General features: G+C 51.8%; 1 protein-coding gene across 1 annotated transcript in view; it reads right to left on the minus strand.

Moving 5' to 3' along the window:
• Positions 1 to 26,923, minus strand: part of AGRN (agrin) — a 149,872-nt gene that overhangs the window by 79,308 nt on the left and 43,641 nt on the right. The window contains 1 exon segment of the mRNA XM_067311020.1: positions 9,896 to 9,916. Within this exon segment, the coding sequence (XP_067167121.1) occupies positions 9,896 to 9,916 (21 nt within the window).

A 26,923-nucleotide genomic window follows, 5' to 3' on the forward strand; every position in this document is an offset into this window, starting at 1 on the left:
TCCCAGCCCCAGCCTGCTTCTGCTGGGCTGCCCCTCCCTCCATCACCTTGGCAATTCGCCTGGAGCCTGAGGGACACAAACACTAAAGCTGATTCCACCTACTCGCCCCTTCAGCGGGTAGATACCGAGGAGACTGGGTGGTCCTTTAGCAGGGCATCTCACACACCGCGGGTCAGCAGGCTGCTGGGTCTCCTTGTAGGCACAAGCTGCCCTACAACTCCACCACAGAAATCACACTATTCCTCTCTGCTAGAGAGACAAGCTGGGGAATGTCCTGAAGATCCTGGCCCTGTAGACGCAACTTGCCAAGAGCATTGTGGGGGAAAAAGAAAAACGGAGAGGGGAGGAAAGAAATCCAAGTCACGTCCCAGATGTTGTTCCTCTTTAAACCTGCATCGCTCCCTCCCCTCCCTGGGGACCTGCAGAACACAGTCCCAGCTCGCCGAGAGGCGCGGGCTGCATCCTAACCACCCTGCAGGGAGCGGAGCCCACACGAGCGGGGTGCTTGATTGCCTCACGTCCGAGCACTAAGGCAGATTGGAGGGTACCCTGGGAGCCCTTCTCCTCCTGACACACCGAGGAGCTGCAGAGAGTTCCTGAGAGCATAAGTGCTATGAGGGCTCTGCAGGAAACACTCTGCCAGGCAGTCTCTCCTGAGCAGATCCCTGCTGGGAAACCATCTCAGGCACCTCCTCAGAAGCAAAGCCCTCTGCCAGGGAGCGCACTGATTAGCCAGGTTAAAAAGGGGCCCTCAGTTGGCAAGAGAGGCCACAGGGCCTGCTTCTCATCTCAGGGCTTGGCAGCAGCACGACACCTTTCCAGGGTGTTATTCACCAGGTAAGTGTGTTTTGTGATTTGCTCATCTGTCCTCATGCCAACCTGGAGTGCCCTGGCAGCTGGACTGAGAACCTCTAACCTCACTGCACAAGGAGCCCTGTACCCCTCCGACCCGCTCCCCCAGCCCTGTTTCAACCAAGGGCCTAAGTTCAAGTCCTTCCACTACTGCCTTGTCCCCACTTTCCTCCCTGGCTACAGCAACCTTCTGGGAATTTCTGGAGTATTACACAAGAAGGCAAGCCCTTCTCAAAGAAGGGAGCAGAGTGCCTTGGTCCTATCCTCCTCTTGGTCACCATGCTGCCAGTTTGGCCAGGTCTTAGTGTCCTTCCCCAGGGCACAGATGCCAAGCGCTGCCTGAAGGCCCAGCCACGGCAATGCAGTGCTGCACTCTGGATGGCGAGCACCCCTCTCCCCTCCGCTCTTCTGGCCTAGCTCCACATCCCCACACTGTTAGGGTTTCAAAGCCACGCTCCCCTGGCAATTCCAGCACATGGGGGCTAAGGCCAAAGGTTTGGCTTCAGATAAAGGAATAAGATGAAAAAAACCCAAAGGGAAAGCAAGCACATTTGCATCCTTCTCTGTGCATGTTTACACATGCAAATCAGCCACAGCACAGTCCTCCCTTTCTTCCCAAGTCTGCAGGGACTCTGTCCCCTCTAGCCATTCGGGGGCCACTTTTAGGGGCAGCACTACATCAGCTCTGAACAGCCTCTGTGTCCTGGGGGAGACAGGTTCAAACTCCAGCAGGAGGAGACCAGCCCACCACCTTCCTGAGCAAGATAAACAAAAGCACCTTTGCCCCTTGTGACTCTTTCAGATGAGATTTTATAACCAGAAGAGTTGTTTGCATGGGGAGACATTGCACTTGGCTGGTCCACGTGGGTCATCAGTTCTGTCCGCTACCCGCCTCTCGCTCAGGGGAGGTCCATGTGAACTGCCATATTTGTTCACAAGTACAGATGTACTCAATGCTGGCATCCTTTTGTATCAGCTACAGCACCCAGGGAGAGCAAGTCTCCCTGCTCCACTCCTTCTGCCAGCCATGCCTACAAAGCACACTGAGTCCTTCCCTTTACACTTAACTTCTCCACTGCCAGCGTACCAGGGATCAGACAGAAAAATACAGCAAGAATTAACAATGTGGAAGAGCACACAGAAGTCACTTTTGCCTCCGTTAACTTGGGTCAGCAGTTAAGAACTCAGAAGAGGCAGCCAGTGAGCCCAGCAGCGCTAGGTCCGGACCGTTCGGGCCCAGCCGATCTAAGTGGGAAAGGGGCCTTTGCGCACGAGCAGAAAGGCAGCCCGAGACGCAGCGAGCTGGGGACAGCTTGGTTCCTACAACCCTCCAGCCTCCCATTACATCTCCACCTGGCTCAGTCCATACTCTGATTAGCCCTGGGCAGAGGGGATTCACTGAGCTACAGGGACTCTTCGCTGAGCCATGCTGACTCTCCAGCATCCTCACTCTGAACGATGCCGCACATCCACACCGATGGCATTTCTCCCTTTTCTCCTCCTGGGGCCTCGCTAAAGGGCCTCCCCTAGCAGGGAGCAAGAAGCAGAAAGTCACCACATCTGACAGGAAAGAAGAGGGAGGGACAGAGGGACAGCAGGCCCAATTTAACACCCTCAGACACAGCTGTTCAGCTGTTATTCTTGTTACAGGGAGGAAAATATTATTTTTGAGCACATTCATGTTCCCCCCCGGCCAGTTTTCTAAATGAAAGTGTTTAATGCATTAAGGCCTCCGTGTGGTCAACAACCACTTTAAAGTCTGGTGCCGTTAATGGGTTTATTTCTGAGCATTCACAGCAAGGATGTCACAGCTGCTGCCAAAACGCTGCGCACAGCCAGAAGGGTGGCTGCAACTGCTTGTGCTCAGTTTGACAGGATGGTGGTTTTATCCTCTTGCTTCTGAATCACAGAGCTGGCAGGAGACGTGCTCCACCTCATGGCCTTGCTGGTCATGGCACATCAGCCCCTGGCCGGGCAAGGCGCACTGGGACAAGCATCACCCGAGGATGCCCTGCATCCTTGCCTTGACCATGGATGGAGGCTGGGGGGCCGGCTTAAATGCATTTTGTGGGGCATCCCCAACCTCAGCACCCCCAAATCACCAGTTACTTGGAAAGAGAGAACAACAAACAGAAGACAATAGTTTCACCTCCTTCAGCTCCCCTTTCTTGCCTACCAGATGACAGAGAACAACCCAAAAGACTAAAAACCAGTATTCCTTTGGGAGCTGACTGACTGCTGTCAGTCTCCCCCTCCTCACAGAGCTAGAGAGCTTGCAGAAGCCCCCAGCTCCTGCAGTTGTCAGGCTGACTCCCCACCTGGCTTCCTTCTCTCTAATCCTGTTTGGCAAGGACCTAATTGGGATTTATCTGACAGCACCCAGGGCCTAGAGAGCCATTTTGCAACTTCCTCCTGGCGGAGGAGGAGGAGGGAGCCTGGAGAAGGCGTTAACACGCTCTCTCTTCCCCATCCCCTCCTGCAGTTTTACAGGCTAATTACCAGCATTACAGAGAAAGGAGAGGGAGGGGGAGAAAGCGGGGATTTTAATTATTTCATTTAACACTTGGCAGGACCCAGCTCGACTCCTGCTGAGCAGCGCTTGGAAATAAAGAGCTTTTCAACCCTATCAAATGTGTGTGTGTGTGTGGCAGAGGGGCGTACGGGACAGGGACAGACGCAAGAGAAAGCAGGCAGGACGGGGCTGGGGCGTCGGGCCTTGCAGCCAAGCCGGCGTGTGTGCTGGGAGTGGAAAGTAGGGCTAATTCACACCATTCCTAATTAACAACCATGCAGGGCGGTGCTGGACAAGGGTGCCTGGCTGCCTCCTCCGATGAGGGTCCCCCCCCCCCCCCCCCCCGGCAGCTTAATGACTTTGTCCCAAAGCAGCCAGAACGAAAGCAGTCTAAAGGCCAGGGCTATTTGCTGCTGCTGGGCAGGCATGCGGCTGGGCAGCCCTCGCAGGGCAGGCCTGTTACCCTGGCAGGGCAGGCAGGCAAAGCGGTGAAAGGGTGTAGCTGCAATGGCACTGCACCACTTTCCCAAATCTGAGGGGACAGATGGAGACGAGGGGTGCTGCAAACCACAGGTCCCATGGCATGCTGGGCTGACGTACTAGAGGGCTCAGCAAAGGGATTTTAGCCTCCTTAAGCTCATTTGACTTCTTTTAAGAGCTTTCATGAGCCCCTAAAGCATCTGTGCAGGAGAGGGAGGGCCTCAGCAAACACCACTCTCACTGGAAGTGAAAGCACCAATGAGTCTCCTAAGAAGAGGTACCACCGCTCCATCAGGAGAGCCACAGGCACGGCCGGGGTGCAGCGAGAAAAGGGGGGACTCAGCTAACGGGTGCAGACCCTACAGACCCCCCTGCCCTGATGCCGCAGAAGAGGGACGAATCGCTTGGGCAGTCTGTCTGCGAGCCCAAGGCAAGGGCGCTCCATGGAGGTTCCTGATGTCCTGGGAGGCAGGGCAGCCCTTGAGGGCCCAGGCAGCTCCCATGCTCTCCTTGCTGGGCTCTGCCATCCCACTCAACCCTGTACTATCCAGAGTCACTCTTCCTGGGGGCTGGGCCACATGCTGAGAGCCCCCACTTCCAAAGAAAGCCCCTTCCTTCCACACAACTCTGGACTGCACAGACGTCTTCCAGACCGGCTTAGGGATGCTTAAGTGTGAAGCGTTAGAGCAGGCCACACGTGCACACTAGGGAATACAAGTCACACTCTCAGAGCCACAAGCCCTTCTCTGAGCTGGTGGTCTGCAAGCCACAGCATGTGTACATGCTGTATCGCAACAGCAGGAGAGCCCCTCCATTAGCAGATGTTCCCCCCCATCACACAGCACAAAGCTCACATCTGTTCCACCTAGCCACCAATATGCAACAAAGAATGGGTTTTACAAGGTCTCTGCCTCCCCCCCTTAAAAACAAATAAAAGACAATTGCTTTAGAACACAGTTTGCACACAGAAATCAGTGTCCAAAAGTAAGAGCATGAGGCTGCTGTCCAAAAGCAAACATGCAGCAAAGCAAAAGCAATCCCAGGGGAGCGGGGGGGCCACGTGCCTCAGCACTAAGCTGCATAACTCTGCTGTTCTGGCCCAGGAACCCACACACTCCTTGTCCAGCCCTGTCATCCTCTGCCTTTGCAAGTGTGAGCCGCTGCCCCGGGCGAGCGTCCACAGGAACTGCTGAGACCCCACTGGCATTACTCCCAGACCCAACAGACCATGTTAGCTGGTGGCACACAAGTCTGTAAGCTCAGCTTGCAGGCTCTGAATGAGGCAGCCAGACTGCACACGCAACCCAGGAGGACTTTCCAGATGAAGACACTGCCCTAGGGATTGCAAGCCTGCAGCAGCCCCCCGCTGTGGTTTCCAGGGAAGACAGCGCTGTCCATCGACTCACTGTGCTCACACAGGACAGTTCCCCACTGCAGGACCTGCATTCAGGACCAACACAGAGAGCAGCAGCTGGGATGGAGTAAGGAGAGTGAACATAACTTTTGGGACAAAGTCCCCTCAAGCCCATCAGCCTCTTTTTCCACCCTTCTTATACTCTATGGGGGTCAGTGGCTGTGGGCATGCAGCATTACAGCACCAACCCTAATCCCATGGAAAAGATCCAGAAGCCTGCCTGGAGCTGCAGCCCGGCCTATCCATCTCCATCCCTCCAGACTGAAAACGCAGCAGACAGCATGCCCCAGCCCGGCAGCCTCCACAGCTCAGTGCTGAGCTGGCTCCTCTCGCAGTCTCATGCTGCCACCTGCCGCTCTCACCGAACAGGTTCAGGCTTCACATCGAGGCAAGAAACTCCATCCAAAAGCCAGGAGGCAAGCTGTAAATAGTGCAACGCTGCTCATAACATCTTGACCGATGTGATGTGAGAGTGTAGCATGGAGGGGATTACAGCAGAACACCACAGGGGTGGTGGGGAAGGGAAGCCTTTCCCATGCCGAAGAACAAACAAACCTTTCAAAAACCTTCAGCAGCCTAAAGCCTGCCCTGGCTTTCTGCTCTGAGCTAAGTTCTTCCTGTGGCTACTGTCTCCCTGAGGTGGCATCAATCCCTTCCAATAGAGGGATGGGAGCCTTGCCTGACTATTGGACGGGCTGAGAATGAACCATCCAAGCATTCAGCCTCTCTTCCTCTCTGTTTGCTAACTGACTTGGCTGAGCTATTAAAAGAGACTTCTGCCAACTCTTTCCCAAACCCACACCAGTTGCTTTGAAAGCTGATGTAAACTAATTCATCTGCAACAGGATGCGAGTATCAGCTGGTGTTGTAGAGTTCCTAAAGGGTATGGTAACACATCGGGGGGAAGGAGGGAAACAAGTAGGAAAAAGCAGCTGAAAACAAATGATGAAACAAATGGCTCATTTCTGGAGCAAACAGGCTAAAATTAGCACATATTCCTGGCACTCCGGATACCTTCCCATAGATAAAGCAGCTGTCACCCAAGTGCTTCTAGACAATGAATGACATCCTTCAGCAACAGGGGGTAGCGGTACGCCTCACACCAGGACTGTTCAAAAGTGCTGGGATTAGGGTACTCCCAATAACCTCATACAGGCCTCAGTCCTACAGCCACACCAGCAAAGGCAACTGGTGAGACAACAAATCGGATGCCAGCAAGAATCAGCCATGCAGAGACCTTGAAAGTAGAGGTATGTGCACCACAGTGCCTCCATTTCTACCCACGCAGCCCAGCACTCAAGGAGTTAAATAGGAACAGCGAGGGTGATACAGAAATGGGCAGCATATACTCAGTGTAAAGGCAGAGACTCACTGATAGCAGGAACTTCTCTGTTTGCCAGCGCCAGCTTTGCAAAGTGCTGGGGGCAGAGGGAGCAGCATTCAGAAAAGGGCCTGCTGGCCTTCAGCTAGAGCTGCTGTAGAGAGCTGGAGCTGATCAAGATGGCAAGCGGCAGCCTAGCAGCTCTCTGCCACCTCTCCCCAGCTAGGGCTCTGTGGGGGAGCAGCGAGCTCCCCAAGGGCTCAGCCAGCTAGGCTCACCCTGATCATTAGCCCAAGCCACGAGCTGTGTTACACCAACCAAGCGCCCTCATTGCACTTCTCCAGCCACAGGACAAGAACCTGCACTGAACCTGCGCCCTTGAGTGACGCACGTGTGCCAGAGCCAGTGCCAGCTCTGGCCACTGAAGAAGGGAGCAAAGCTCCAGCAACAGCCTGCTCTCGCAGCGGAGCAGCTCCGAGACAATCGCTGGGTTGTGGCTGCGTCCAGCACTCACTAGACAAAAGCATCAGCCCCAGGCTCTGGTCCAAGCAGTCTGGTGCAGCTGCCAAAACGGAGTAGCTCCTAGCGGCTGGCCTCGGAGCTTTGTTAACTGCTTCCCATAAACCGGACAAACCACAAGAGCCGCAGAGCGGTGCGAGACAGGCCTCCTGGGAATGCACAGAGCCAGCCGTTAACAAGGCGAGAGGTGACAAAATTATTCCCTCCTGCCTTCTCCACCAGTAGCAGCATGCAAGGACACACGGCCTGTCACCCAGCTTCACGGTGGTGGTGCTCGGACAAACCCGGCGCAGGCCACTTCCTCAGGGAGAACAAAGCGCTGCTGAGTTATGCAACAGTGTGAAAAGAAGAGGGCACAAGTATGTCACTGGGAAGGAGGAAAGACATGCCCAGCCAAAACGCGCGCTTGCCATGCCCTCAGGGAGGAGGGGAGCACTCTCCAGTTTGGCTGCGAAGGCAGGGAGGGCTGTAGGAGCCTGTAGGAAGTAGGGGAAGGGAATGGTACCCTATTGTCTGAACAGCTAAGGTCCTGCTTGGACATTGCCCACCAGCACCGCAAGAAGCAGCTTGTATGTTTGATGGGAACACTGCCGGGGGAATGGGCAGCCCCAAGAACCCAGACACCTTCCTACCTCCCAGCAGGCTGCTGGGAGAGATGAAAGCAGGCCGCATCCAGTTATTGTGCTGTCAACCACACATAGCTGTAAATAAACCATTAATGCCAGTGTTGCGAGTGGTGAACAGAATCCTGCCAGGCCTCCCGAGCGCATCAGGACCACATGCCCCAGAGAGGAGGAGCCAGCACCCAGGAGGAGAGCAGAGCAGAACAGTCCTCCTGCTGCAAAACGTAGGATAACTCTATTTACGCCGCATCTCTTGGCTGCCCGAGCCGAGGGAAGCGTTAGCCAGCAGGGGATGCTGTCGGCTAGGATAGCTCCTCTCCTGGCTCCCTGTGCACCCAGGGAGAGGCACGGGGTCCAGGCCAGGAGTAGGCAGTTTTCAATAGAACTTCTGTGTCCCTCTGTTCCCCCTCTAGTGCTTTTACAGCAAAGGCACGTTTCCAAGCAAACCCTTAGCCTACCCCTCCCAATCTGCACAAAATAGACTGTATATTATACATAACAAGGGGCACAAAATGGGGAGAAAGTACAGCAGAAGTAGCTTTAAACAGTTCACAAGCCACAGCTAATCCAGGCCTGGTGTAACCCCCTTGTCCTGTGTTTGGTGGGGCTTGATGCAGCCAGCCACAATGCCTAGATCAGGGCCAGCTAGGCTGCTACAGCTCTGTCCCAGCCCACGGCACAGGAAGCAGCCACCTGCTTATTCAGCCCTGTACCCAGGCGAGCGCTGAAATCCAAGGCCTCAGGATGACGCAAAGGGGACAGAGGAGCAGTCCCAAAGTCAAAGTCGGTGCAGAGCAGCATTTGGCTATCTCTGCGCCCAGCCGCAGCCCTACAAGCAGGGGACAGCTGTCTGTTCACGGCACACAAAGGCCAAGACCTACCGCCACAGTGGGGTGGCTGTTTGGGCAGTGCCAGCACAGGGTGCGTGGGAGAGGGGGGCAGCAGCACAGGCAGGCGCTCTGTTCACCCTGTCCGCCAGCTCGAGCCGATCGTGCCAGCCAGCGGATGTGCACAAAGGTTCACGCGGGCAGGCGGAGGGGGCGAGACGAACTGCCAGCTCCAACCACATGCCAGACGCCTTCCTCACATACTCTCCATATCTGCAGCCACCAAACAAAGGAGCCAGCTATGAGGCTCCCGGGATGCTGGGATTCCCAGCACCAGGGATCACAGGGAAGCGGGCACCCCGCCAGCCGGCGGCCAGTTACACTGCACACCCTTGCCTTGCCCTCTGACTGTTGCTCTCGTAAGCCAGCCAGCCCGCCCGCCCACCCGCCCAGGGGCACATGCACCGTTTGTTTTAATGACTGGGATTCACTGTTTAAAACAACTGGCCACGTGGATGACAGCTGGGGAAGAGACAAGCCACTAATGATAGAGTGCAGGGCAGATGAGGCTGGTGTCCTCTGGAAATGACAAGGCAGAGAGGATCAGAGGAGCAGGGACAGGAACACCTTGGCGACACTGACCTGTGTCCACACTTCACTTGCTTTTGCTAAAAAGGTGCCCAGAGGAATTTTCTGCAGAGCGTTTTCCTCATACCTGCAGTTTCACAGCTCGACAGGGGAGGTAGCACTGCCGCTGCCCTTTGCCTCGGGGCAGCAATGCTTCTCCCTCAGCCAGTTGCAGCAGGTGTAGCACACGCCATGGAACTCCCAGGCCAGGTCAACGAGCAGAACTACCAGTTTTACCTCCAGTACAATTTAGAACAGTGCTCTCCCCCGCCCTCCCCAGGGGGCTGGTGAAGGTGAGAGGCTGAGAATGGAGTTGAATATGAGACAAGCACTAGGTGACAGATGTCCTTAGATCACAGTTTTGCACCCACAGCATTCCAGAGGCTCAGTGCCACAGCGCCCATCACTTGCTTTTTGCACAGCATCAGTCCAATTGAGCCCAGGCAATAGTATTAGCTGGAGTAATCCATAAGCAGAGAGAGCATCCAGGGGAAAGCAGTTTCTCAAACTGTGATCTAACAGCAGTAGCTCCCTCTGAGGTGTGCACATGCTCTGCAGCCAAGAGGCCACAGTAATGGGTGAGCCTGTACCCACCTCCAGAAGGCTCCTATTGCTCCAGTACATCCTAGGTGGATGGAAAATGACTGGAACTAGCCAGTGAGTTTGATGGTGGATGGAAAAAAATAAAATGGTATTTTTGCATGACACACCACCACTTACCAGCAAGAAGCTTCCTATGTTCTTTAGAAAGCAAGGGAAGGGGAGGAGAAAAAGGAAAGAACAAAACAGTTAGAACAACAAAACACAGCCAATCCAAAGCTTTCCTATCCTCCCCCACGCTCCCTCCTCCAGTGGTCCACCATCAAAAGCATCTGAGGCAGTTTCCATCTGCCTCTTCCAGCCCATACCAAGCACTAGCTCCCAGATCACCCTGGAGGATTGTTTCTGGGATGATGGCATACATGCCTTGGGATGGATGCTTTGTCCCTGACCCAACAATCTTAACACCTCACATGGAGGAAGCAGGAAAAAGAGACTAGTACCCCAGTACAGAGAAGCTCACAGGGCCAGAACCATGCAACAGGCACGACCACTTTGCTACAGGTAACAGGCCCCCAAGAGGTGGCACGACCCAAGGTCTGACAAGCAGAGCCGTGCCTCCAGAGACCCATACGCAGTCCAGGGCTGGCTACAGTGGGCTGTGAATGAATGGGTGCAAAGGGGGCACTGGGGCTGTCACTGCCACCATGTCTTTGCAACATGCTAATGGTTTCCCCAATAAAACCACCCCAGTACTTGTGGCAGTAGCCTTCATTTTGGGAGCATCACTTGCCCTCTCTGAGTTTGTTCCCATCCCCACCTTCTAGTCCATTGATTTAGACAATGTTTTTCATGGCATGTATGAGCTCTCAAAACACGCAGACATTCAGAAAATAGTAGAATCCTGAGGTTCCTGATGATATTGTTCATTACTGTAGTCAAAATTATGCACAACCCAACAGGTGAGAAACGGAGAGTCCCAAAATGACAACACTGATTATATGCAAACAGTAACAACAAAAACCCGTCAGGAACATCTCAGCCCTGACAGTGGACTATCAGCTACACAACCCAAATATGCTGGGTTAGATAAAGTGGTTGATTTCAGCCATGGAGAAGCCTGCACTCTTTCATCACACGGACAGCTGAAGGAAATCTTGGAAAGCCTAACAAGTGCAGCCAACCTCTCAGGAACCAACACGCTAACGGTACAGGCATAACTGTTAAACCTCACAGACTGTCAAGCTGATATGCTGATTTTCTGAAACCAAACTCATGGTTTTTGAATGCTCAGGAGTTGGTGGAGCTAAGCTAAGCTAAGCCCCATATGGGCTACCAAGCAGCAGATATTTCCCGTTCAGCTTAATGGGGCACATTCTTCTAAGAAACTTCCTTTGCCATTGCAGCTTGATACTTCCTATACAAATGCATCACCTGGGCCTAAACTACCCTTTAACGTTTAGGGGACCAGGGCACAAGATGGAACAAAGTCCCCAATGGATATGATGAAAGAGAAGACCGACAGTTAAATAGCTGAACATTTTAACAGTTATTGACTGTATTTATTTATTTGCAACTGATCTGTGGCAGCAGAGACATCCTGAAAACATTACAGCATTGATTTTAGAGGCCTGTGGAGATAGGGGCTGTTATGCAGTATATCTTGTGGCTCTCTTCATGGGCAGGTCTGTGTCCCACCACAATGTGGGTATCTCCTAGTCTGAAATGCAACTCTTTCAGCCTGCCCCCTGTTCTCCCAACTACCCAGAGTGCTAAGCCTCCTCCCAGGACTGCACACTAGCTACCTGATGGTGAAGAGCAGGGTACAGTTTGGAGCACTCTTCTTGTGCGTTTTTCCTCAGACTGGACTCCAAGGCTGCTGGCCAGGGACACAGGGCCCCAAGGGAAGCAGGAAGGCCAGATGGGTGGGATGCAGGGGACAGAGGTCAGAGGTAGGTGACTCCCCAGGAAGGGGAGAAAGGAGCATGCTGGGCCACAGGGCAGAGGAAGCCCAAGGAGGAAGAAGGCAAGAACACAGCCGTAACAGAGCACCTTACCCACCGCTGCGATACCTGGGCCAAGAGGCACTGCGACCTCCCATGTGCTCTGCAAGCAACGTCAGCAGCCGCTCGCACAATGGGCTGTGGGACACGGGTAACGCGACACTGAAGAGTCCTGACAGCTCACTGAGACTATTGGGGAAAAACAAAGTGAGCATTGAGGGCTGGAGCCGGCTCCACGCCAAGGAAATGACGTGCAGCTCTCTCCATTGGCAACCGGGAACCCTCTCAGCTATAAGCTGCTAGGGGATGCGGGGGAAAAAAGGGGGGGGAGGAACAGCTTAAAAATATCCCAGAGCAGCACAGTTATTTGGGGATTTAAATTTATAAAAAGAGGAAGAAAACAGAAATGAAAGCCAAGTGGCCAGCTCTGGTGCAGATGAAATGTTAGCATCTGATGGCAGCACTCTCTTCCTTTACACAGACACCTCTAAATTAAAATGATGTGGCTTATGCTATCTCTATCACACCCCTTTGTCACCTTGCAGAAGAGGTGACCCTTCTGGGCCCCAGAACAGCATGGCCTGGCATTGCTGGAGACAAGCGAATGGAGCCCACATCCTCCTGCTCTACTGCTCCCCTGGGAATAGCAAGAGAACCTCGTCTTGCAGAGACAGCACCTCTAAGGATCCCTGTTGCAAAGGCGAAGGCATCTTGCAGCAGCAAGATGTTTGGGATAGACTTCATTTTGTCAGTGTACAGGGAGGGGTCGGAGGCCTTTCCTGGAGCATCCAGATACAGCGGCCTTGGGTACAAGGTGTGCTTGGGGTTACTGCAAAGCTGTCTGCTTGCCACATTTTAGGGAATTCAACTTTATCATTATCCCTTATCAAGGGAAAGGATATGAATGGCCAGGTCAGGAGATAGGCAACCACCGCAGGGAACAGGGCATGGACAGTCGTTGTCAGGCATCGCACCATCTGGGAGACGTTTCTGTTGAGCAGGGGAGTTCTGAAGTCCCCGGCCTTTGCTGGCCTGGTGGAAGGCAGCTCTCCCAGCCCAGCTCGTTCAGCTCAGGCACCACGGCAGAGAGCCAGCAGCCGCCACACAACATTTGGTTACGCGTCACTATCACTACACACAGCATTGCTCACCCAGCAATCCCCAGCTGCTTTGCAACAGTCAGGTCCCCCAGCCTGAGCAGTGCAACCTCGATGTGCCGGGTCACCCTCCCTCTGGCAGGGCTCTCTGCATCACCACTCCCTCACACATCTGGAGGATGGTCCAGGTCACATTGCCTTACACACACACAGATCAAGTGACTAGCCCAAGGCCACTGAGTGATCCACCGGCTGTGGGATACCAGGGCCTTGACAACTCTGGTTTGGTGCAGTTTAGTCAGGGCTCTTTCCCTGGATACTCATGTGAACTCCTAGGAAAACCTCTTACTCTACTAGGACTTCTACCAGCTCAGAATGCTGGTGGTGAGTATTCCCAACGGAAAGGCTGACTCCTGGACTAGTTGGAGAAAACCTCAAAATGCCTTTTGGAGGCCAAACTCCTGCCAAATTGCAACAACAATGAAAACCACCACAGCAAGGCATTCCCAAAGAAGCACGTTTTCTTTGAGGGAGCCTTGCGGCTGCTACAGGCACATGCCATTAGCAGACAGAGGAGACCCTCAGGTCCAGCTAGGGCTCTGTGCTTGGTAATAAAGTGTCACTGCCTGCCCAGCTCCATAGCAACTGAAGCTTTCACATGCAGATATCAAAACCTGGTGTTCAGTGGGCCTGTAACAGTAGTTCCCTTTTTAGAATCCAGGGGAATGCTAAAGGAAGACAGCAACAAAGAGAGAGAAGATGAAGTTGCCTGGCCAAGAACACTAGAGCTGCCAATTTCAACAAAACGGGAATTGTAGCTGTGGAAGCACCAGGACAAGAGACATGAATGGTGCTCCAGGTCCGAGCCCCACCTGGCTGCCTCAACAGCAGAGCAACAAGAAGGGACACATATGACCACCTCCGGCAGAGGGTCAGTATTCCTGTGAGTGCTGCTAGCTCCAGTTTACAGATGGGGAATGGAGTCCCAGAAGGGTTAAGTGACTTGCCTGAAATGGGGAGTCTCACCTTGTATTAGGACAGGAAATTAAGACCAGTGCAAAGTCTTAAGCTGGCAACCCTAACTGCAGGATGTTCCTTCTTCACTGGGCTGCTTGAACTCTACTGGGCTGCCAGCAGGGAAGGGACTGTCAGCATAAGGCTGAATATATGCAATTAGACTCAATAAAAAGACAACAGCATGCTCAGAGACACCACAAGGGCAAACACATCCACTTGGGCTGGCGTTGTCACAGCAAGACTGAACACTTGACCCCATGGAGCCAGAAGTCACTGTGACTCACGGAGGACTCCAAGCTGAATGCAGCATGGATTGCTCTTCTCAGCAACAGCCGCCCACGCAGCATTGCTCCAGTGCTAACTCCACCAGATGGAGTCCCAGCCGCCACAACATGTTCCCACACACGCTGACCTGCAGAGTTCCCCCTACTTCCACCCATCAGCTGCTTCTTCTCCTCCCTGAGGCTTGGGAGATCCCACCAGACCAGCAGGCTGCACACATTCTCCCTCTCATTTTTAGAACAAAAGTGCAATTGAGACAAGTAACCCCAGAGCCTGACCTGCCTTTCAACTCCAACAGATTTAGCTCTGCTTTGATTTTCCCTTCATCATGCTGTGGCTCAATGAAGTAGCTGCTAACATCGAGAAGGGGAAAGTAAGTTTACTTTCATATTTATTAAATAAAAAGGAAGGGAGAGTGGAGGCTCTGTTCCAAGGTCAGGCACTCAACTGTGGAAAGTCTTCCTGAACAGAAACACATTCTGAACAGGGGAACACACCTGTATTTGGCAGAGAAGAAAACACAGAGCAAGAAACTAGCATTCGTGCCGTGCTTGGGGAGTGCACGCCAGACATGCAGCTATGGCCCAGAACAAAGCAACCCTATCTCTCTGCAGCACCCAGTCCACGCATTTTGACTTAGCTCCTCCAAGAGGTTGGGACACTACTTCATGGAAAATGGTACTTCTGAAAAACCACAAGACTTCTCCAAGCACAGCTCGGCTTAGGCTTGCTTAAGCAAGCCTAAGCACAGCTACTGCAAGACCAGAATTATCTCCTGTTTAACAACTCCATTCCTGAAACACTCGATCAGCACTGATTCCAGACCATTTCCCTGCCATTCAAGTCAGAGCTTAAGCTAGACACATGGGCAAGTCACAGCATGAGCCATCACCCAACTCTGTGAGAACAGAGTGACTGTTTCTGTCCCTGATCCCTCCACAACTAGCCATGGGCAGACAGGGTTTGAGCCCAGCTCCTGCCCAAGAACTAAGGGCTATAGAGCCAGGCCATGGGAAGAGGCAGAGGATCTCCTCTATGCCAGCACCCCTGGGCCTGCACTGCAGAGAGCAGCAGGACCCATGCATGTTGGCCAGCCCCTTCACCTTCATCCCCTGCAAATCACTCACTCAGTGGATTTCAGCACCTCTCCATCTCCATGTGAGCCAAGGTAGCTCCAGTCATCAGCTGAATGCATGGGGAGCTCCTCATAGTCTAAGATGCTTTGAGATGCCAGCCTAAAGTGATACAAAGAACTCACTGAGGCAAGCAGTCCTCTGGCACATCCCTATTTGCAGCTTCCAACCTGCAGAGGAGACCCTGAAACTTAGCCTTGCAGAAAGAAGGCCACTAACCGAACAAGGACACAATCCCCTGGCAATACCAAGGGCAGAGCGTTTTTTCCTGTGTGTTTTACTTCAAGGCAGCCTGGTGGGAGCCTTTGCTAGAGGCGTGAAGACACTGTGTCGGTGACCAGGACCCCACAGCAGCCAATGGACAGCTCCTCAGCCCAGCCACCGAAATAAGTAAGTGCCAAAAATCAACACCAGGTACAGCTCCCTGCAGCTTGGGAGGACACAGCAGGTGGATACTGCTGGGGGAGATCCAGCTCCCACCTTGCAATCCACAGGTACTCCATCTAGCTTTATCACACAGCTATGTACCCAAGGGAAGAAACTGGCCTGCCTGCACAGCTGAAGGATGGGATGAACCAGGCCCCAGCTTCCAGCCAGGAAGGCTCCATAATGGATCCCAGGAAACTGATAACTTGGTGTTTTCTTTGCCCTCATGCTAATACCCTCTGATAAGCTTGCCAGTACGATCCAAACTGTACTGTCTCATTCTCAAGGAAACGAGCCAAGGGTTCCCACGCCACCTTCCTGCTGTTCAGTGCATAAAAGCAACACAGACTTCCTGAAATCCCTCTCTCTCCCTGACCCTCCCTACTGTTTCTCTGCATCCTGCTCCAAGGCCACACTCTGCACTGAGATAACAAGGCAATTTGCTGCCAAAAATAGCAGTCAGAGGGGCCCAGGATCAACACAAAACTGCATTCAGAGACACAACCTGAATGGTCAGTAATAGAAGATGAAGGCCCTTCACCTAGGTTTACCTAATTCATGTAAAGCCAGCGTGGGATCTCTAGAGGGCTTCAAGGACTAGTTACCAATGTCCCACTGAAAGTAAGTGGCACTTGAGCATCTGCCTCTCAGCCATGATGGGCTGGCATTCCCAGGAACCTAGCAATCAGGCAGGTTGACAGCTCACAGAAACCAGCTTCTGGGAGCCCAGCAGGAGCAGGCAGGCCAGGTGCACCTTCAAAGTCTAGTGACTGAGACTGGTGGATGGAAGAAGCCAGAACAGCCAGAGACAGTTTGTCAGTTTAGCATTAAATCTGCACACAAACAAATGAAACCCAAACAATCTCACACTCTAAAAAAGGAAAATATCTCAATTTTCTTTGCAATTGGCACTTAATGCAGAAGTTTTCTTAAGTCTGGGGCATCCAGCCATCCTTGGTCTTGTAAATTACACACTAATTAAACACATTACACTCTCTCAAAAAACATATCAATCAATTGGCGCACGATCAGCATCCAATAATTGCTGCTGCTGAAATTCAACCTCCCTGGAAAAGTGCAATTTTGTATGTTAATTGTTTAGGTTTAGCATGTGAAATGGCAGCTAATGAGAGGTCCAACTGCCGCCTTGGGAAGAGGGCGCTGTTGAAGGGAGAAGAGGAGGCAGGGATTTTTCCCCCTTCCTCCATTCCCAAGCTCTGCAGAACAGCCCCCAAAACACAGCCAGAATTGAAACCAGATGTGTAGGAAGTGTCTCATTAGCAGCAATTGCTTTGCAAGGATTTGAGGTTTCCCTTCTATTCCACCACCACACCCTTTTAAGAAGCTGCCATAGGTTGGGGAACAGGACTTGGTGGCTGGAGGAGTTGGGGAGAGGACAGGGGAGAGTCTCTGTTACACTAACATTTTTACTGAAGTCAGGGAAAGTTTTCTCAGACAGGGCTGGCTGCAGGCATTTGCCTGGCAAGTAGCAGAGGATCAGCACTCCAGCAGATTAAGCTGAAAAAACTCAGCATCTCAAACCCTCTGAGTGCAGCTCATCATGGCCAAATGATTTGTGAAATAGCCTCATGATTAGCTTCCACCCTCCCTACTTCCAGAAGGGAGAGAACAGGCATGAGATGCTCTAGGCCAGGAACAAGTCTCCTTCCCCCACAACTCAGAACTGCTTAGAAGGTCTGGCAGAAATTCTTATCCCCACTTACAATTTAACCTGTGGAGTGATTTTTCTTGGATTACAGGGCTGAGCTCAGAACAAATCAAAGGCAAAGACACAAATAAGAACAGGTCAATTAGGTCCTCAAACAGAACTGCGGAGCTATTTCTGTTCCGTTGTGCACGCTCTCTCCTTGCTTCAAGCTCTGTTTTGAGAGACCTGTAACAGCAAAGCAGGGACAGCCATGACCCCCCTGCCGGGGACTGGTTACACAGACTGGACAAGACCTGAGATGCCCCGTTCTCAGCCCTTGGCCTCTCTGACTCTGGCACGAAGCGCCAATGTTTTCCCTGTGCTGCACAGGTTTCCTGCATCAGGTGAGAACTTACCACCTATTTATTTTACTGTCATCCCTTTGCTCTTGTGCTGAATTTCAACTTCTTCAAATAAAAGCTACCACTTTGTCAGATTTATAGTAGACAGCATCGTCGGAACTCTCCCCTCCTCCATCCCACATGGCACTAGCTTTGATCAAACCTTAGAAACCCAGAGGGGAAACGGACAGTGGTTAAACAGCCAGTATACCCATCTAGCTCATATTCTTCTCTTCTCTTTCCATATCCACACAATCTCATCTCCTGCCTTTTTTGCAAGCTTTGTAGCCAGGGCATTTGTACAGCCCACAGCACTTTGGGCTCAGAGCCAGGATCTCCTCTCGGGAGTAGATACTTTCTACAGACAGCAAGCACCTACTTGCAACCTGCTCCTGAGCTCAGAGGGGATTGAGCTGGCACCCAGATCTGCAGCCCTCCCAGGGACCTGTTTTATTATTTTGAGAAAAACCTTGGACAGATGTACCCCTGTGCTCTGATCCCACAACAGAATCATCCCCCATATTTATCCCTTAGCAAGAAGAAAAAACCATGAGGATACAAACAGAAAAGGACCTTACATGCTACACACAACACACACTGCCAGTGGCAAAGCATTTCACCACCTAGCCAGAGATAGATGGGAAAGGCTGTGCCCGAAGCAATTTCCCTGTCCCAAGTGCCTGTCCCTACACTAGGAGTGCTGTGAGGAATCCACAATTCCAGCTGGGGTATACTACTGTTAGGAGACTCTTACTATAGGACCACTCTTTCCCCCAATTTCTTTCTCCAGCCTGTGCAAGACAAAGGACCCACTCTTCACTAGGAATAAAATAAATGCAACAACCCTTTTCTGTAGCCACCAGGGACAGAGAAGGAACAATTCGAATGTCAGGAATGTCGAGGAATAGTCATCCGCATTATTTTTGGTGAGACGAACATAATTGAGAGCCTGCAAGCCTCCCTTATTCCTTGGGCTCCTTTCTCAAGTCCCTTTAGCATGCTGTATCCCCTCTCCCCTCCCAGCTCCAGCAGAGCTCAGATTGCAGTCTCCAGGGCTAAGACAATAGTTGCTTATGTTCTAAAACAGCACTGCTTTCTGGGAAGAGCGCCAGGCCTGGCAGCTCTCAGCAGCAGGGAATAAAAGATGTATTTATGCTGCAGAGCCCCTCTGCACCAGTGGGGCACCCTCAAAGGGAGGCCAGGCATCAGCCTGCTGGGGATCAGAAACAGAACTGCGGACAGATGCCCCAGGCTTAGCGAGAGGAGAGAGCGAGGAAGAGCCCAGAACCAAGAAGGGAGAGAGCTTCTTGGTCAAAGAAGTGAGCTGTGCGACTAGCAGCGAGCAAGGCCCTTAGGCACAGGCAGACGCACAGCAGCCCTCTCCAAGAGCTCAGGGAGGGCCACAACTGCAGCGCATCAGGCTGCTGAAGTCAGTGGGAACTGAGGATGCTTCAAGCATCAGGGCCACTCAGAGCAGGAGGAAGGGTCATGGCAGGGGCAAGGGCACGGCACCCACCAAGAGCAAGCTGGATTTCAGCAGGGCCCACCTACATGCAAACAAAAGGATCTCCACTGCAGTGGGATTGCCTCCAATCCACGGAGGGAAGCAGGTGCAGGAGGAAGGAAGGCAGCCCTGCATTTCCCCAGCCATTTCTTTGTGCTTGCTACTGTCAAGCCCGAGAACACAATCCAAAGGGATTTCCTTCTCCAGAGTGGGGCGCTCCAAATGCCTGTACAGTGGGTTGGATACTAAGAGGTGCCTATAGCTCCCTCTAGAATTCAGCTCAAGAGGCATGGGATCCCCAGCCTCCAGGCTCTACAGAGGTCTTAGTGGTACCCGAGCACCAACAGCAGCGAATCACACCACCTTGGGAAGCCCTATCTGATAGTTTGAACATGAGTCCGATGGTTTCGCACCTTGCGTATAGCTGGGCAGAGGCAGTTAAACCCCACACCCATCCTCTTCACCATCACAGCCACTTCCACAGGATCCACCCTCAGCTGCAGTAATGCAGTGGGGTGGGAAACCCACCAAGATACAGGGACATCCCCAGTTGTTTGTTGCCCTTTGCAGAAGGGTCCAGGCTTCAGCAGGGACAAAGCCACTGCCAGCTATCACACTTAGTACAAGCAATGCCCCAGATTGAATCTGCCCTTCCTAGGCTAAAAATATGGAACACATTTCTCAGACCATGACTGTGCTCCTTGCCTTCACTTGACATCCAGGAACATGTAATTTAGCAGTCTTGGGGCACCCCTGTCCTGCTTGCTGCTAACAGAGGCATCATATTGAACAAGTTAGGCTAAAAGCACACAGAGTCTTCCCACACGGCCAACTCTCCGGACTGAGCAGCAACTGCAGCTGCCCAGTACATCTCCTACCCTCACGTCCTTCCCAACACACTAGTTTTGCCCCAGTGGGCTGGTTTTGTACCTCTACCATGCCCCAGGCAGTACATAATTCACTTCCTGATATCCTGCATCTGACAGCAGTGCTGAGGAGGGAATAACCAAGAGTGTCTTTAAAGCATCCATGTTTTACCTCAATAGAACAAAATGCAAATTAAAAAATCTTTAAAAACAAAACAAAAAAACACACACACAGCCACACACTGGCCTCTCATTTTCCTTTCTTTTTATGAAGCTTTAAAGTTGCTTTTCCACTGCCCTGAATAATTGAAGTTAACATGAAAATTTAAAGTCTTTCAAGATTTCATTAAAATTCATGCCATCTCCCTTTGGAGAATTGTCATTGCCAGAGTCCCATGTAGGGCAGACTGCACAAGCAGCTGCCTCCACTCACAGCATTTAACTCCATTCTCTCTGACTAAAGAAAACTCACTTTTAATTCTTTAGGAGAGATCCTGAAATAACATCCTTCACTGCTCCCCATCATCAGCCTACTCCTCCCACTTTCACCCAATTCCAGCACAAACCCTGCATTAACCCTATCTCCTTCAACTCATTCAAGCTCAACCATTTCCCTAACGCTCCTCCTGTCCCAGCAGCCCACAGCAAGAGCATAGCAAGATAACTGACACCCGTACTGAGCTAGCAAGGCAGCCCCCTTGACCTTTTCTTCACACTAGTTAGGTTTAAGTGTCCTCCCTTCCCAGCTAATTCTGCTCCACATCATGTAGCTCCACTGGCAGGCACAGCACTTCATAGATTAACGAGGTCTTACATCTCCCGACAGGAGGGAAGATACAAATAAATCCTCCAGCATAAGCCACTCTTTACTAGAGGGAGGTAGGTGGACCTGTTCCTCAAGGGCAGCTCTACTATACCGAACCCTTCCAGGATCTGTTGTGCTGGTGGTCATGGCCCTTCTCAGAGATATGAGCTTCAAGGAGCCATGGCTCTGACAGGGAGCAATAACTGCAGCACTGAGGGAATACCCAAGCTAAACAGGATCCCACTGCAACAGGAAGGAAGAGCAATCACACCTTGGGGTGGATGAGTGGGGAAAAGAAGGACTTGTAGGAATCTACAGAGGGTAATCCTGCACTTTGCAAATGCACTGTTTCCACAACGAGGCAGCAAAGGGCTTAGTTCACTCTAACCATTAACCGCAGGAGGCAGCAGCCCATCTTCTTCATAACAGGAAACTATCAAGTCAAATTAAGGTATTCATGAAGAGAGCAACCCTGGAACAGGAAACCCAAGACAAATTGCAACATTTTTAGAAATACGTATTTTAAAATTGCAAGACCCCAGATTCTCTTTCAAAAGCCAAGTTGTGCTTCCCAGTGGTGTCTGCAACACAAGTGGGGTGGCCCTAGGTCAGACCATCAGTCTAGAAACACACAATGAAAACAGAAGAGACAGGAAAAACACTGAAGGCTAGAGTTGGTGTTAGTGCTCTTACAAAATCATGCAGAGGATATTAAATCCTATTGGGCTTTTCTGTGAGAATTGATTTAATAGCAGTATCAGTAGCTGCCAGGCCATTCCCCAGAACACTGTTCTCCTGCTGCTGCTGCTGAATTTCAGGAGAGAGAGAGGAAGCTTCAAAAAGGGTCGGGTTTCCTATTAGATCACAGCACCAGACTGGAGGTACTGTCACCAATTAAGTGCTATAACATTTAGTGAATCTATCCCAATTTACCCCACTTGACCAACTGACCCTGCAGGTTTTGAACGGCCTCTATAAATCCTATTGGTTTTAACCAAAGTCAAATCCTTATGGGTTTTGTTTCCAGGAGGGAACTTGCACTGATCATTAACCTCACGCTTTCCTTTTAGTGTAAGTTGACCCTTTTTTCCTCTTGGTAAAAGAACAAGTAGGCACTTCAAAATAGACACGTGCTCCGAAAAACTCCCCGCAGCAATGCTAGCGCTGAATTTTCACTTTTCCATGCTCTCATTCCACCTCTCTTGTAGGGAAAACCATTGCTACTCCAGGTGCAAGAGCCAGGGCAGAGGCTGAGGTCTCAGCTCTCAGGGCACACAGCAAGGCTAATGCATTCCTTCCCTCTGCTGGGAAGATGTAATGACAACCAAAGTACAGTAGTCATACCCAGTGGTTAAGGTCAAGGCCTAGAACTATGGCACAAATCAAGGTTCAGGAGACCAGGCAAAAGACAGAAGGCCAAAGTCAACAGGTCCCACCATAAATATAGGTGCTGCAGGTGATGGCCTGTCACCAGGGTGTTTTCACCCAGAGTCATCAGGGCTCCACCAAAACGACTCATTTCCCCTAGGCCATGAGCTGAAGGAAACTCAGGCCCCAGCACAATCCTGTGCAAAGCACGGAATACAGGTCTCCAGGGAACTTGATCTCCTCACATGGCTCCACACCAAGGGCAGACCACAGGATTTTCAGCCCTCATCACAAGCAGGTTGCTCTATCACTAATGTTTGTTCCAGCACTACCTGAGGGGCTTCAGGAGATGTTAGGTCTATTGAACAAGGTGCTACTGCAGTCACAATGCCATCCCCACTCTCTTCAAAGCACACCCAGAGCGAGAGCCCTGATCCTCACATGCCCTGCTTCCCTGTGAATGGCAGGCAAGAATGCAGCTCTGGTCCCCAAGGCATTTCCTCCCTGAGCCACAAAGACAAGCCAGGTCCAGCACATACAGAGGTAGAGAAGACAGCACCTGGCAGGACACCTCCCGCTACCACCAGAGCTTCTGGACCAGGAGAGGCAAACGATGAAAGATTTATTGTCCTTTCCAGGTACACGATGTATTTAAGGAGCAGCAAAATACAAGAGACAGATGTCAGGATGCAGAACACTAAGTCTCTAGCTGCAAAATGCTGTGACCAAACAGGGCTATGAGGGATCACTACAGCAAAAGGAAACAGGCTGTGAGACAGCATGGCATAAAAGCCCATAGCCAGGTGAAACAAGATTAGAGGGGCAGGGGCCATTCACTCCAAGCAAACAACTTTGGGGCCAGCAAAGGCCAGCAGAGTTGGCAGTGAGGTTTAATGAAGGACTTGTAGCTACCCACTTCAAGGCTTTAGGGATAAAACGGTGGGTGGGTTGGGGGGGGATAAAACCCATTAAAAACTGCCTCCCCTGCTTTGCCTAAGTGATCATACTGCCCGTGGCTTAAATCAAAACCCTGACAGTGTCCCATGGCTCCAGGTCCCTTCTGCTTCAGAGTTCTGCAGCTCTCAGCATTTCCTCTTGCCTGGCCCTAATGTGATCTTCTGCAGATCTGTAAAACTCCCAAGGCTCTGCATCATTTCAGTCTGCAAGAGGGCCAGAACAACAAGCTGGGTCCCTTATAGGATTATGGAGCATTAGGTGTCCTGGAGAAAGCCAGGATTTTTTTATAACAGATTCAAAACCAAACATAAAAGAAAGGCTCAATCCATCCATAAGGGATGTCTGGTTTTGGCTTCTGGTCCCAGTAACTACAGTGTGGGAGCACCAAGAAACCAGCCCTCTCACCCTTATCAGGATGGAAAGCATCCATACCAACTCTGGCTGCTGGTGCAGAGGCGCAGGAGAGAAAAGGACAGCCCCAAGTTTAAAGTGTTCCAGGCAATCTAATCTCCAACTTTATGATCCCTTCCCAGCCACTGATGCCCAGTTAAGAAGTTGATACTCAGATATGATCACATCCCCCTTCTGCAAAACTGAAATTTATTTGCATTCTGCCTATAAAGAGGAGAAAGGGGCAGTTTCCTCTGCGACAGTGGGTAGATGGGACAGACTATTTTTACTCTCCCTCCCCACATGCTTTGCTCACCCCTGTCATCTGCACAGGAGAGCTGTCTCCACACCAAGAAAGCCCTTCAAGCATCCCGACACACACACTGCTGGCTGGGCTAGTGACTGCCCAGGAACAGGCTGATCCAAGTAATAAGCCACCCACGCACACGTACTCCATTCCCTTGAAGCTGTAGAAGTTCCCGCCACACAAGGCATCTTGTGTGTCAAGACCAAATGTGTCCCAGCCTCCCCTGCTCCACTTTCAGTCCAAGAAAGGAAGAGATAAATGCTGTTCTTACCTAGTAATGAATAATCCAGAATCCACAGGGAGAAGCAGCACATGCAAGAAAGAGCAAAAACAGTTGGTCAGACTGGAGGAAACTCTGCCTCATATCCTTGCCAAACAGACCCGGCCTGGCTCCCTCCTCCCTAGATAATATGTAGGCTGGTTTCTCCTGGCTGCGGAGAGAAGCTCTCTGAGCTCAGGGTAAGGGAGAGGTCACTGTGCTCTGCCAGCCCTCGTCTCACTCCTCATCCCCTGCCTGAGTGGTTCCCCACCCCACATTCGCTCACCTACTGGAAACCTGCAGCCCCCACACAAAGGCAGCCAAACAAATTGCTCAACTGCCCTGCAAAGCATCATCTGTCAGCTGCCCCCAATTCCAAGTGAGAGAAATCGTGTGGATCAAAGTCCCTCTTAAGAACAGCCTAGATACAGGACACAGACACCATGACCCCTGCAGATCTGCAGGGACTCCAGCAGAAGGCAGAGAAGCATTATCAGTGGTGCAGAGGACAGCAGAGTCCCCTGTTTCCTGCCATGCTGCTGACAAGTCGCTCAGTGCTGTGCAAGCGTGGAACGGGCCAGACGCCAGCAGAACACGGCTGCGCAGCACTGCAGAGTCCCAGGGCTGGAAGCAGTCTAAGCTGCACGCACCACACTCCACTTCTTGCCACGCTTGCCTCCTCTCCCTCTGTCCTACAGCAAAAACTAGCCCACTGGACTTTCACCAGGAAGGGGAGATACCTGAGCCAGCTGGGTGAGGAAGAAGGTGCCTGGTAAGTGCATGAAAAGAGCAGGCACAGTGAGGTGGGGAGCATAGATGGGCAAAATCAGTTAGTACGCAATGTGAAGCAGGTCACACGCCAACTGACAAAGAAACATCCAAGTAACATATACCAGGAGCTCTGCCAGCATGGAGGGGGTGTTGCCACAGGGACAGCCCAGAACATACAGTAGTCCAAGGATGCGTACACAGAGGGGATAGGGTGGGAGAAGACAGCAATGAACTTCCCTTCTTGCAACTCCCCTCACGCTAGTTTTCCACAAAGCCTCGGCATTTCTCTGCGCTGAAGCCTTCAGGATGCATTCTGCAATCCAGCAGAGAGGGGATTAAATAGAATCTTGGCAGAGAGGAAGGAAATTTAAAAAAAGCAAACAAATAGATTCTCTTGCCTTGATCAGCCCAGGTCAATCTGCTACATGTGACCATATGCACCAGGCATCTAGCTCATAAGGCAAATACTAGTTGGACCTCCAAAGGCTGTTGCCTACAGTTCATTTATCACCTCCTTGCCCTACAAAAACTCCCAACAATGTCTGTTGCATAAATCGCAGAGCAGTCCCTTTTCTCCTCTGATGTAACGGATATACCAGGAATTCTCCCGGGGGGGAAATCATAATTATTACAAGTGTCTTATTCTGCAATTCCCTCTGGGATCAGATGAAAAAATCTGAGAAGACTTGATGGAGCCAATGAAGTACAATCAGCTGGAGGAGCTGAAAGCTGGAAATCAGTGCTGGCCCGTGCTGCAGCAGTCCCATTTCCCTAATGGTAAATTTTAAACTCTTAAGTGGGCTGCAGTAATGCTCCCAGCACAGCGACCAGGTCATGCAGCTGAAGTCACCTGGATGGCAAGCTGGGCAAGGAACCAGGGCCGGAGGAGTCCCAGTACCTCTACCAGCACACAGCATGCCCCAGAGGGCTATCTCTGCTTAAGTCTGGGTGAGGAGGCAGCATGCATAGAGCAAGAGTCTCATCTGAGGCTACCTAAGGATATAAACGGTAGGAGTAAGAAAGGTGTACTGCTGATTCAACACAGCAGCTTGCTCTTGATACGCATTATCACCTCCCTGTCCAGCACTGGCATATAAAGCAACAGGAACGAACACAGTCCTTGTGTTAATTGCACAGTCGAACAAAAATGGAGGAGAACTCAATCCCACACTTGCTGATCCCGCCCAGCCCCAATTCAGTAGTTATGAACCCTGCTAAGTCCACATCCCCTTGCCATCCTTTTTGGGTGACTGCACATTTCTCAGCTCCTCTCCTGAAGAAGCAGTGCCCTGTGTCCAGGGCAAAGCATGTCCCTACTTTGCCTAGCTGCAAAGATGCGTGCAGACTGGCAGCTCCCCCTCCCTACAGAAGCAGGACAGACTCAGATTAACTGTTCCTTGAAGAAAGGCAAGATCTGGGACCCTGAACAGCCCAGGAAACAAGACACCAGCAGATGCTCCCCTGTACTTAATTGAGGGGCCAAGCCACAAGGTGGCCCAGCTGTTTTCTGTTTACAACTCTGATTCTTTCCAGATGCGAAGCCTAGGAGCCAAGGATGGGCCGTGATGCAGTGAAAGGCCAGTGCTGGACACAGGCCTTGGAGCAGGTGCTCCGTCAGGGACAGGCCTGGCAGCAGGGAGGTCCAGCCCGCCTGTGCCAGCTCAACCTTCACAGCCCATGTCCTGGCCTGCAGGCACCTGCATCCTAGAGCTGGTTTGCAGAGGAAAAATTTACCATAGGAATAGCTAAACTTTTCTCCCCTCTCTCCTTGCTTAGCCGTTGCTCTTGGGGCTCTGCCAGCTGGAAAGGGCTGCTCTGTTCTCATGGGGTCAGGGACTGCAAACACCCCCTCCTGTCCTGCCCTTACCCTCCGTCTCAGCTCTGTGAGCTTCCTTGGAAGAAGTCGTTCCTTGACTCCAGAATTGTGGCAGAAGAGGGCGAACAGTCTTTGGACATGATTCCATTCACAGGGCC

The sequence above is a fragment of the Apteryx mantelli genome, chromosome 26 (genome assembly GCF_036417845.1).
Source record: "Apteryx mantelli isolate bAptMan1 chromosome 26, bAptMan1.hap1, whole genome shotgun sequence".
NCBI classification, from domain to species: domain Eukaryota; kingdom Metazoa; phylum Chordata; class Aves; order Apterygiformes; family Apterygidae; genus Apteryx; species Apteryx mantelli.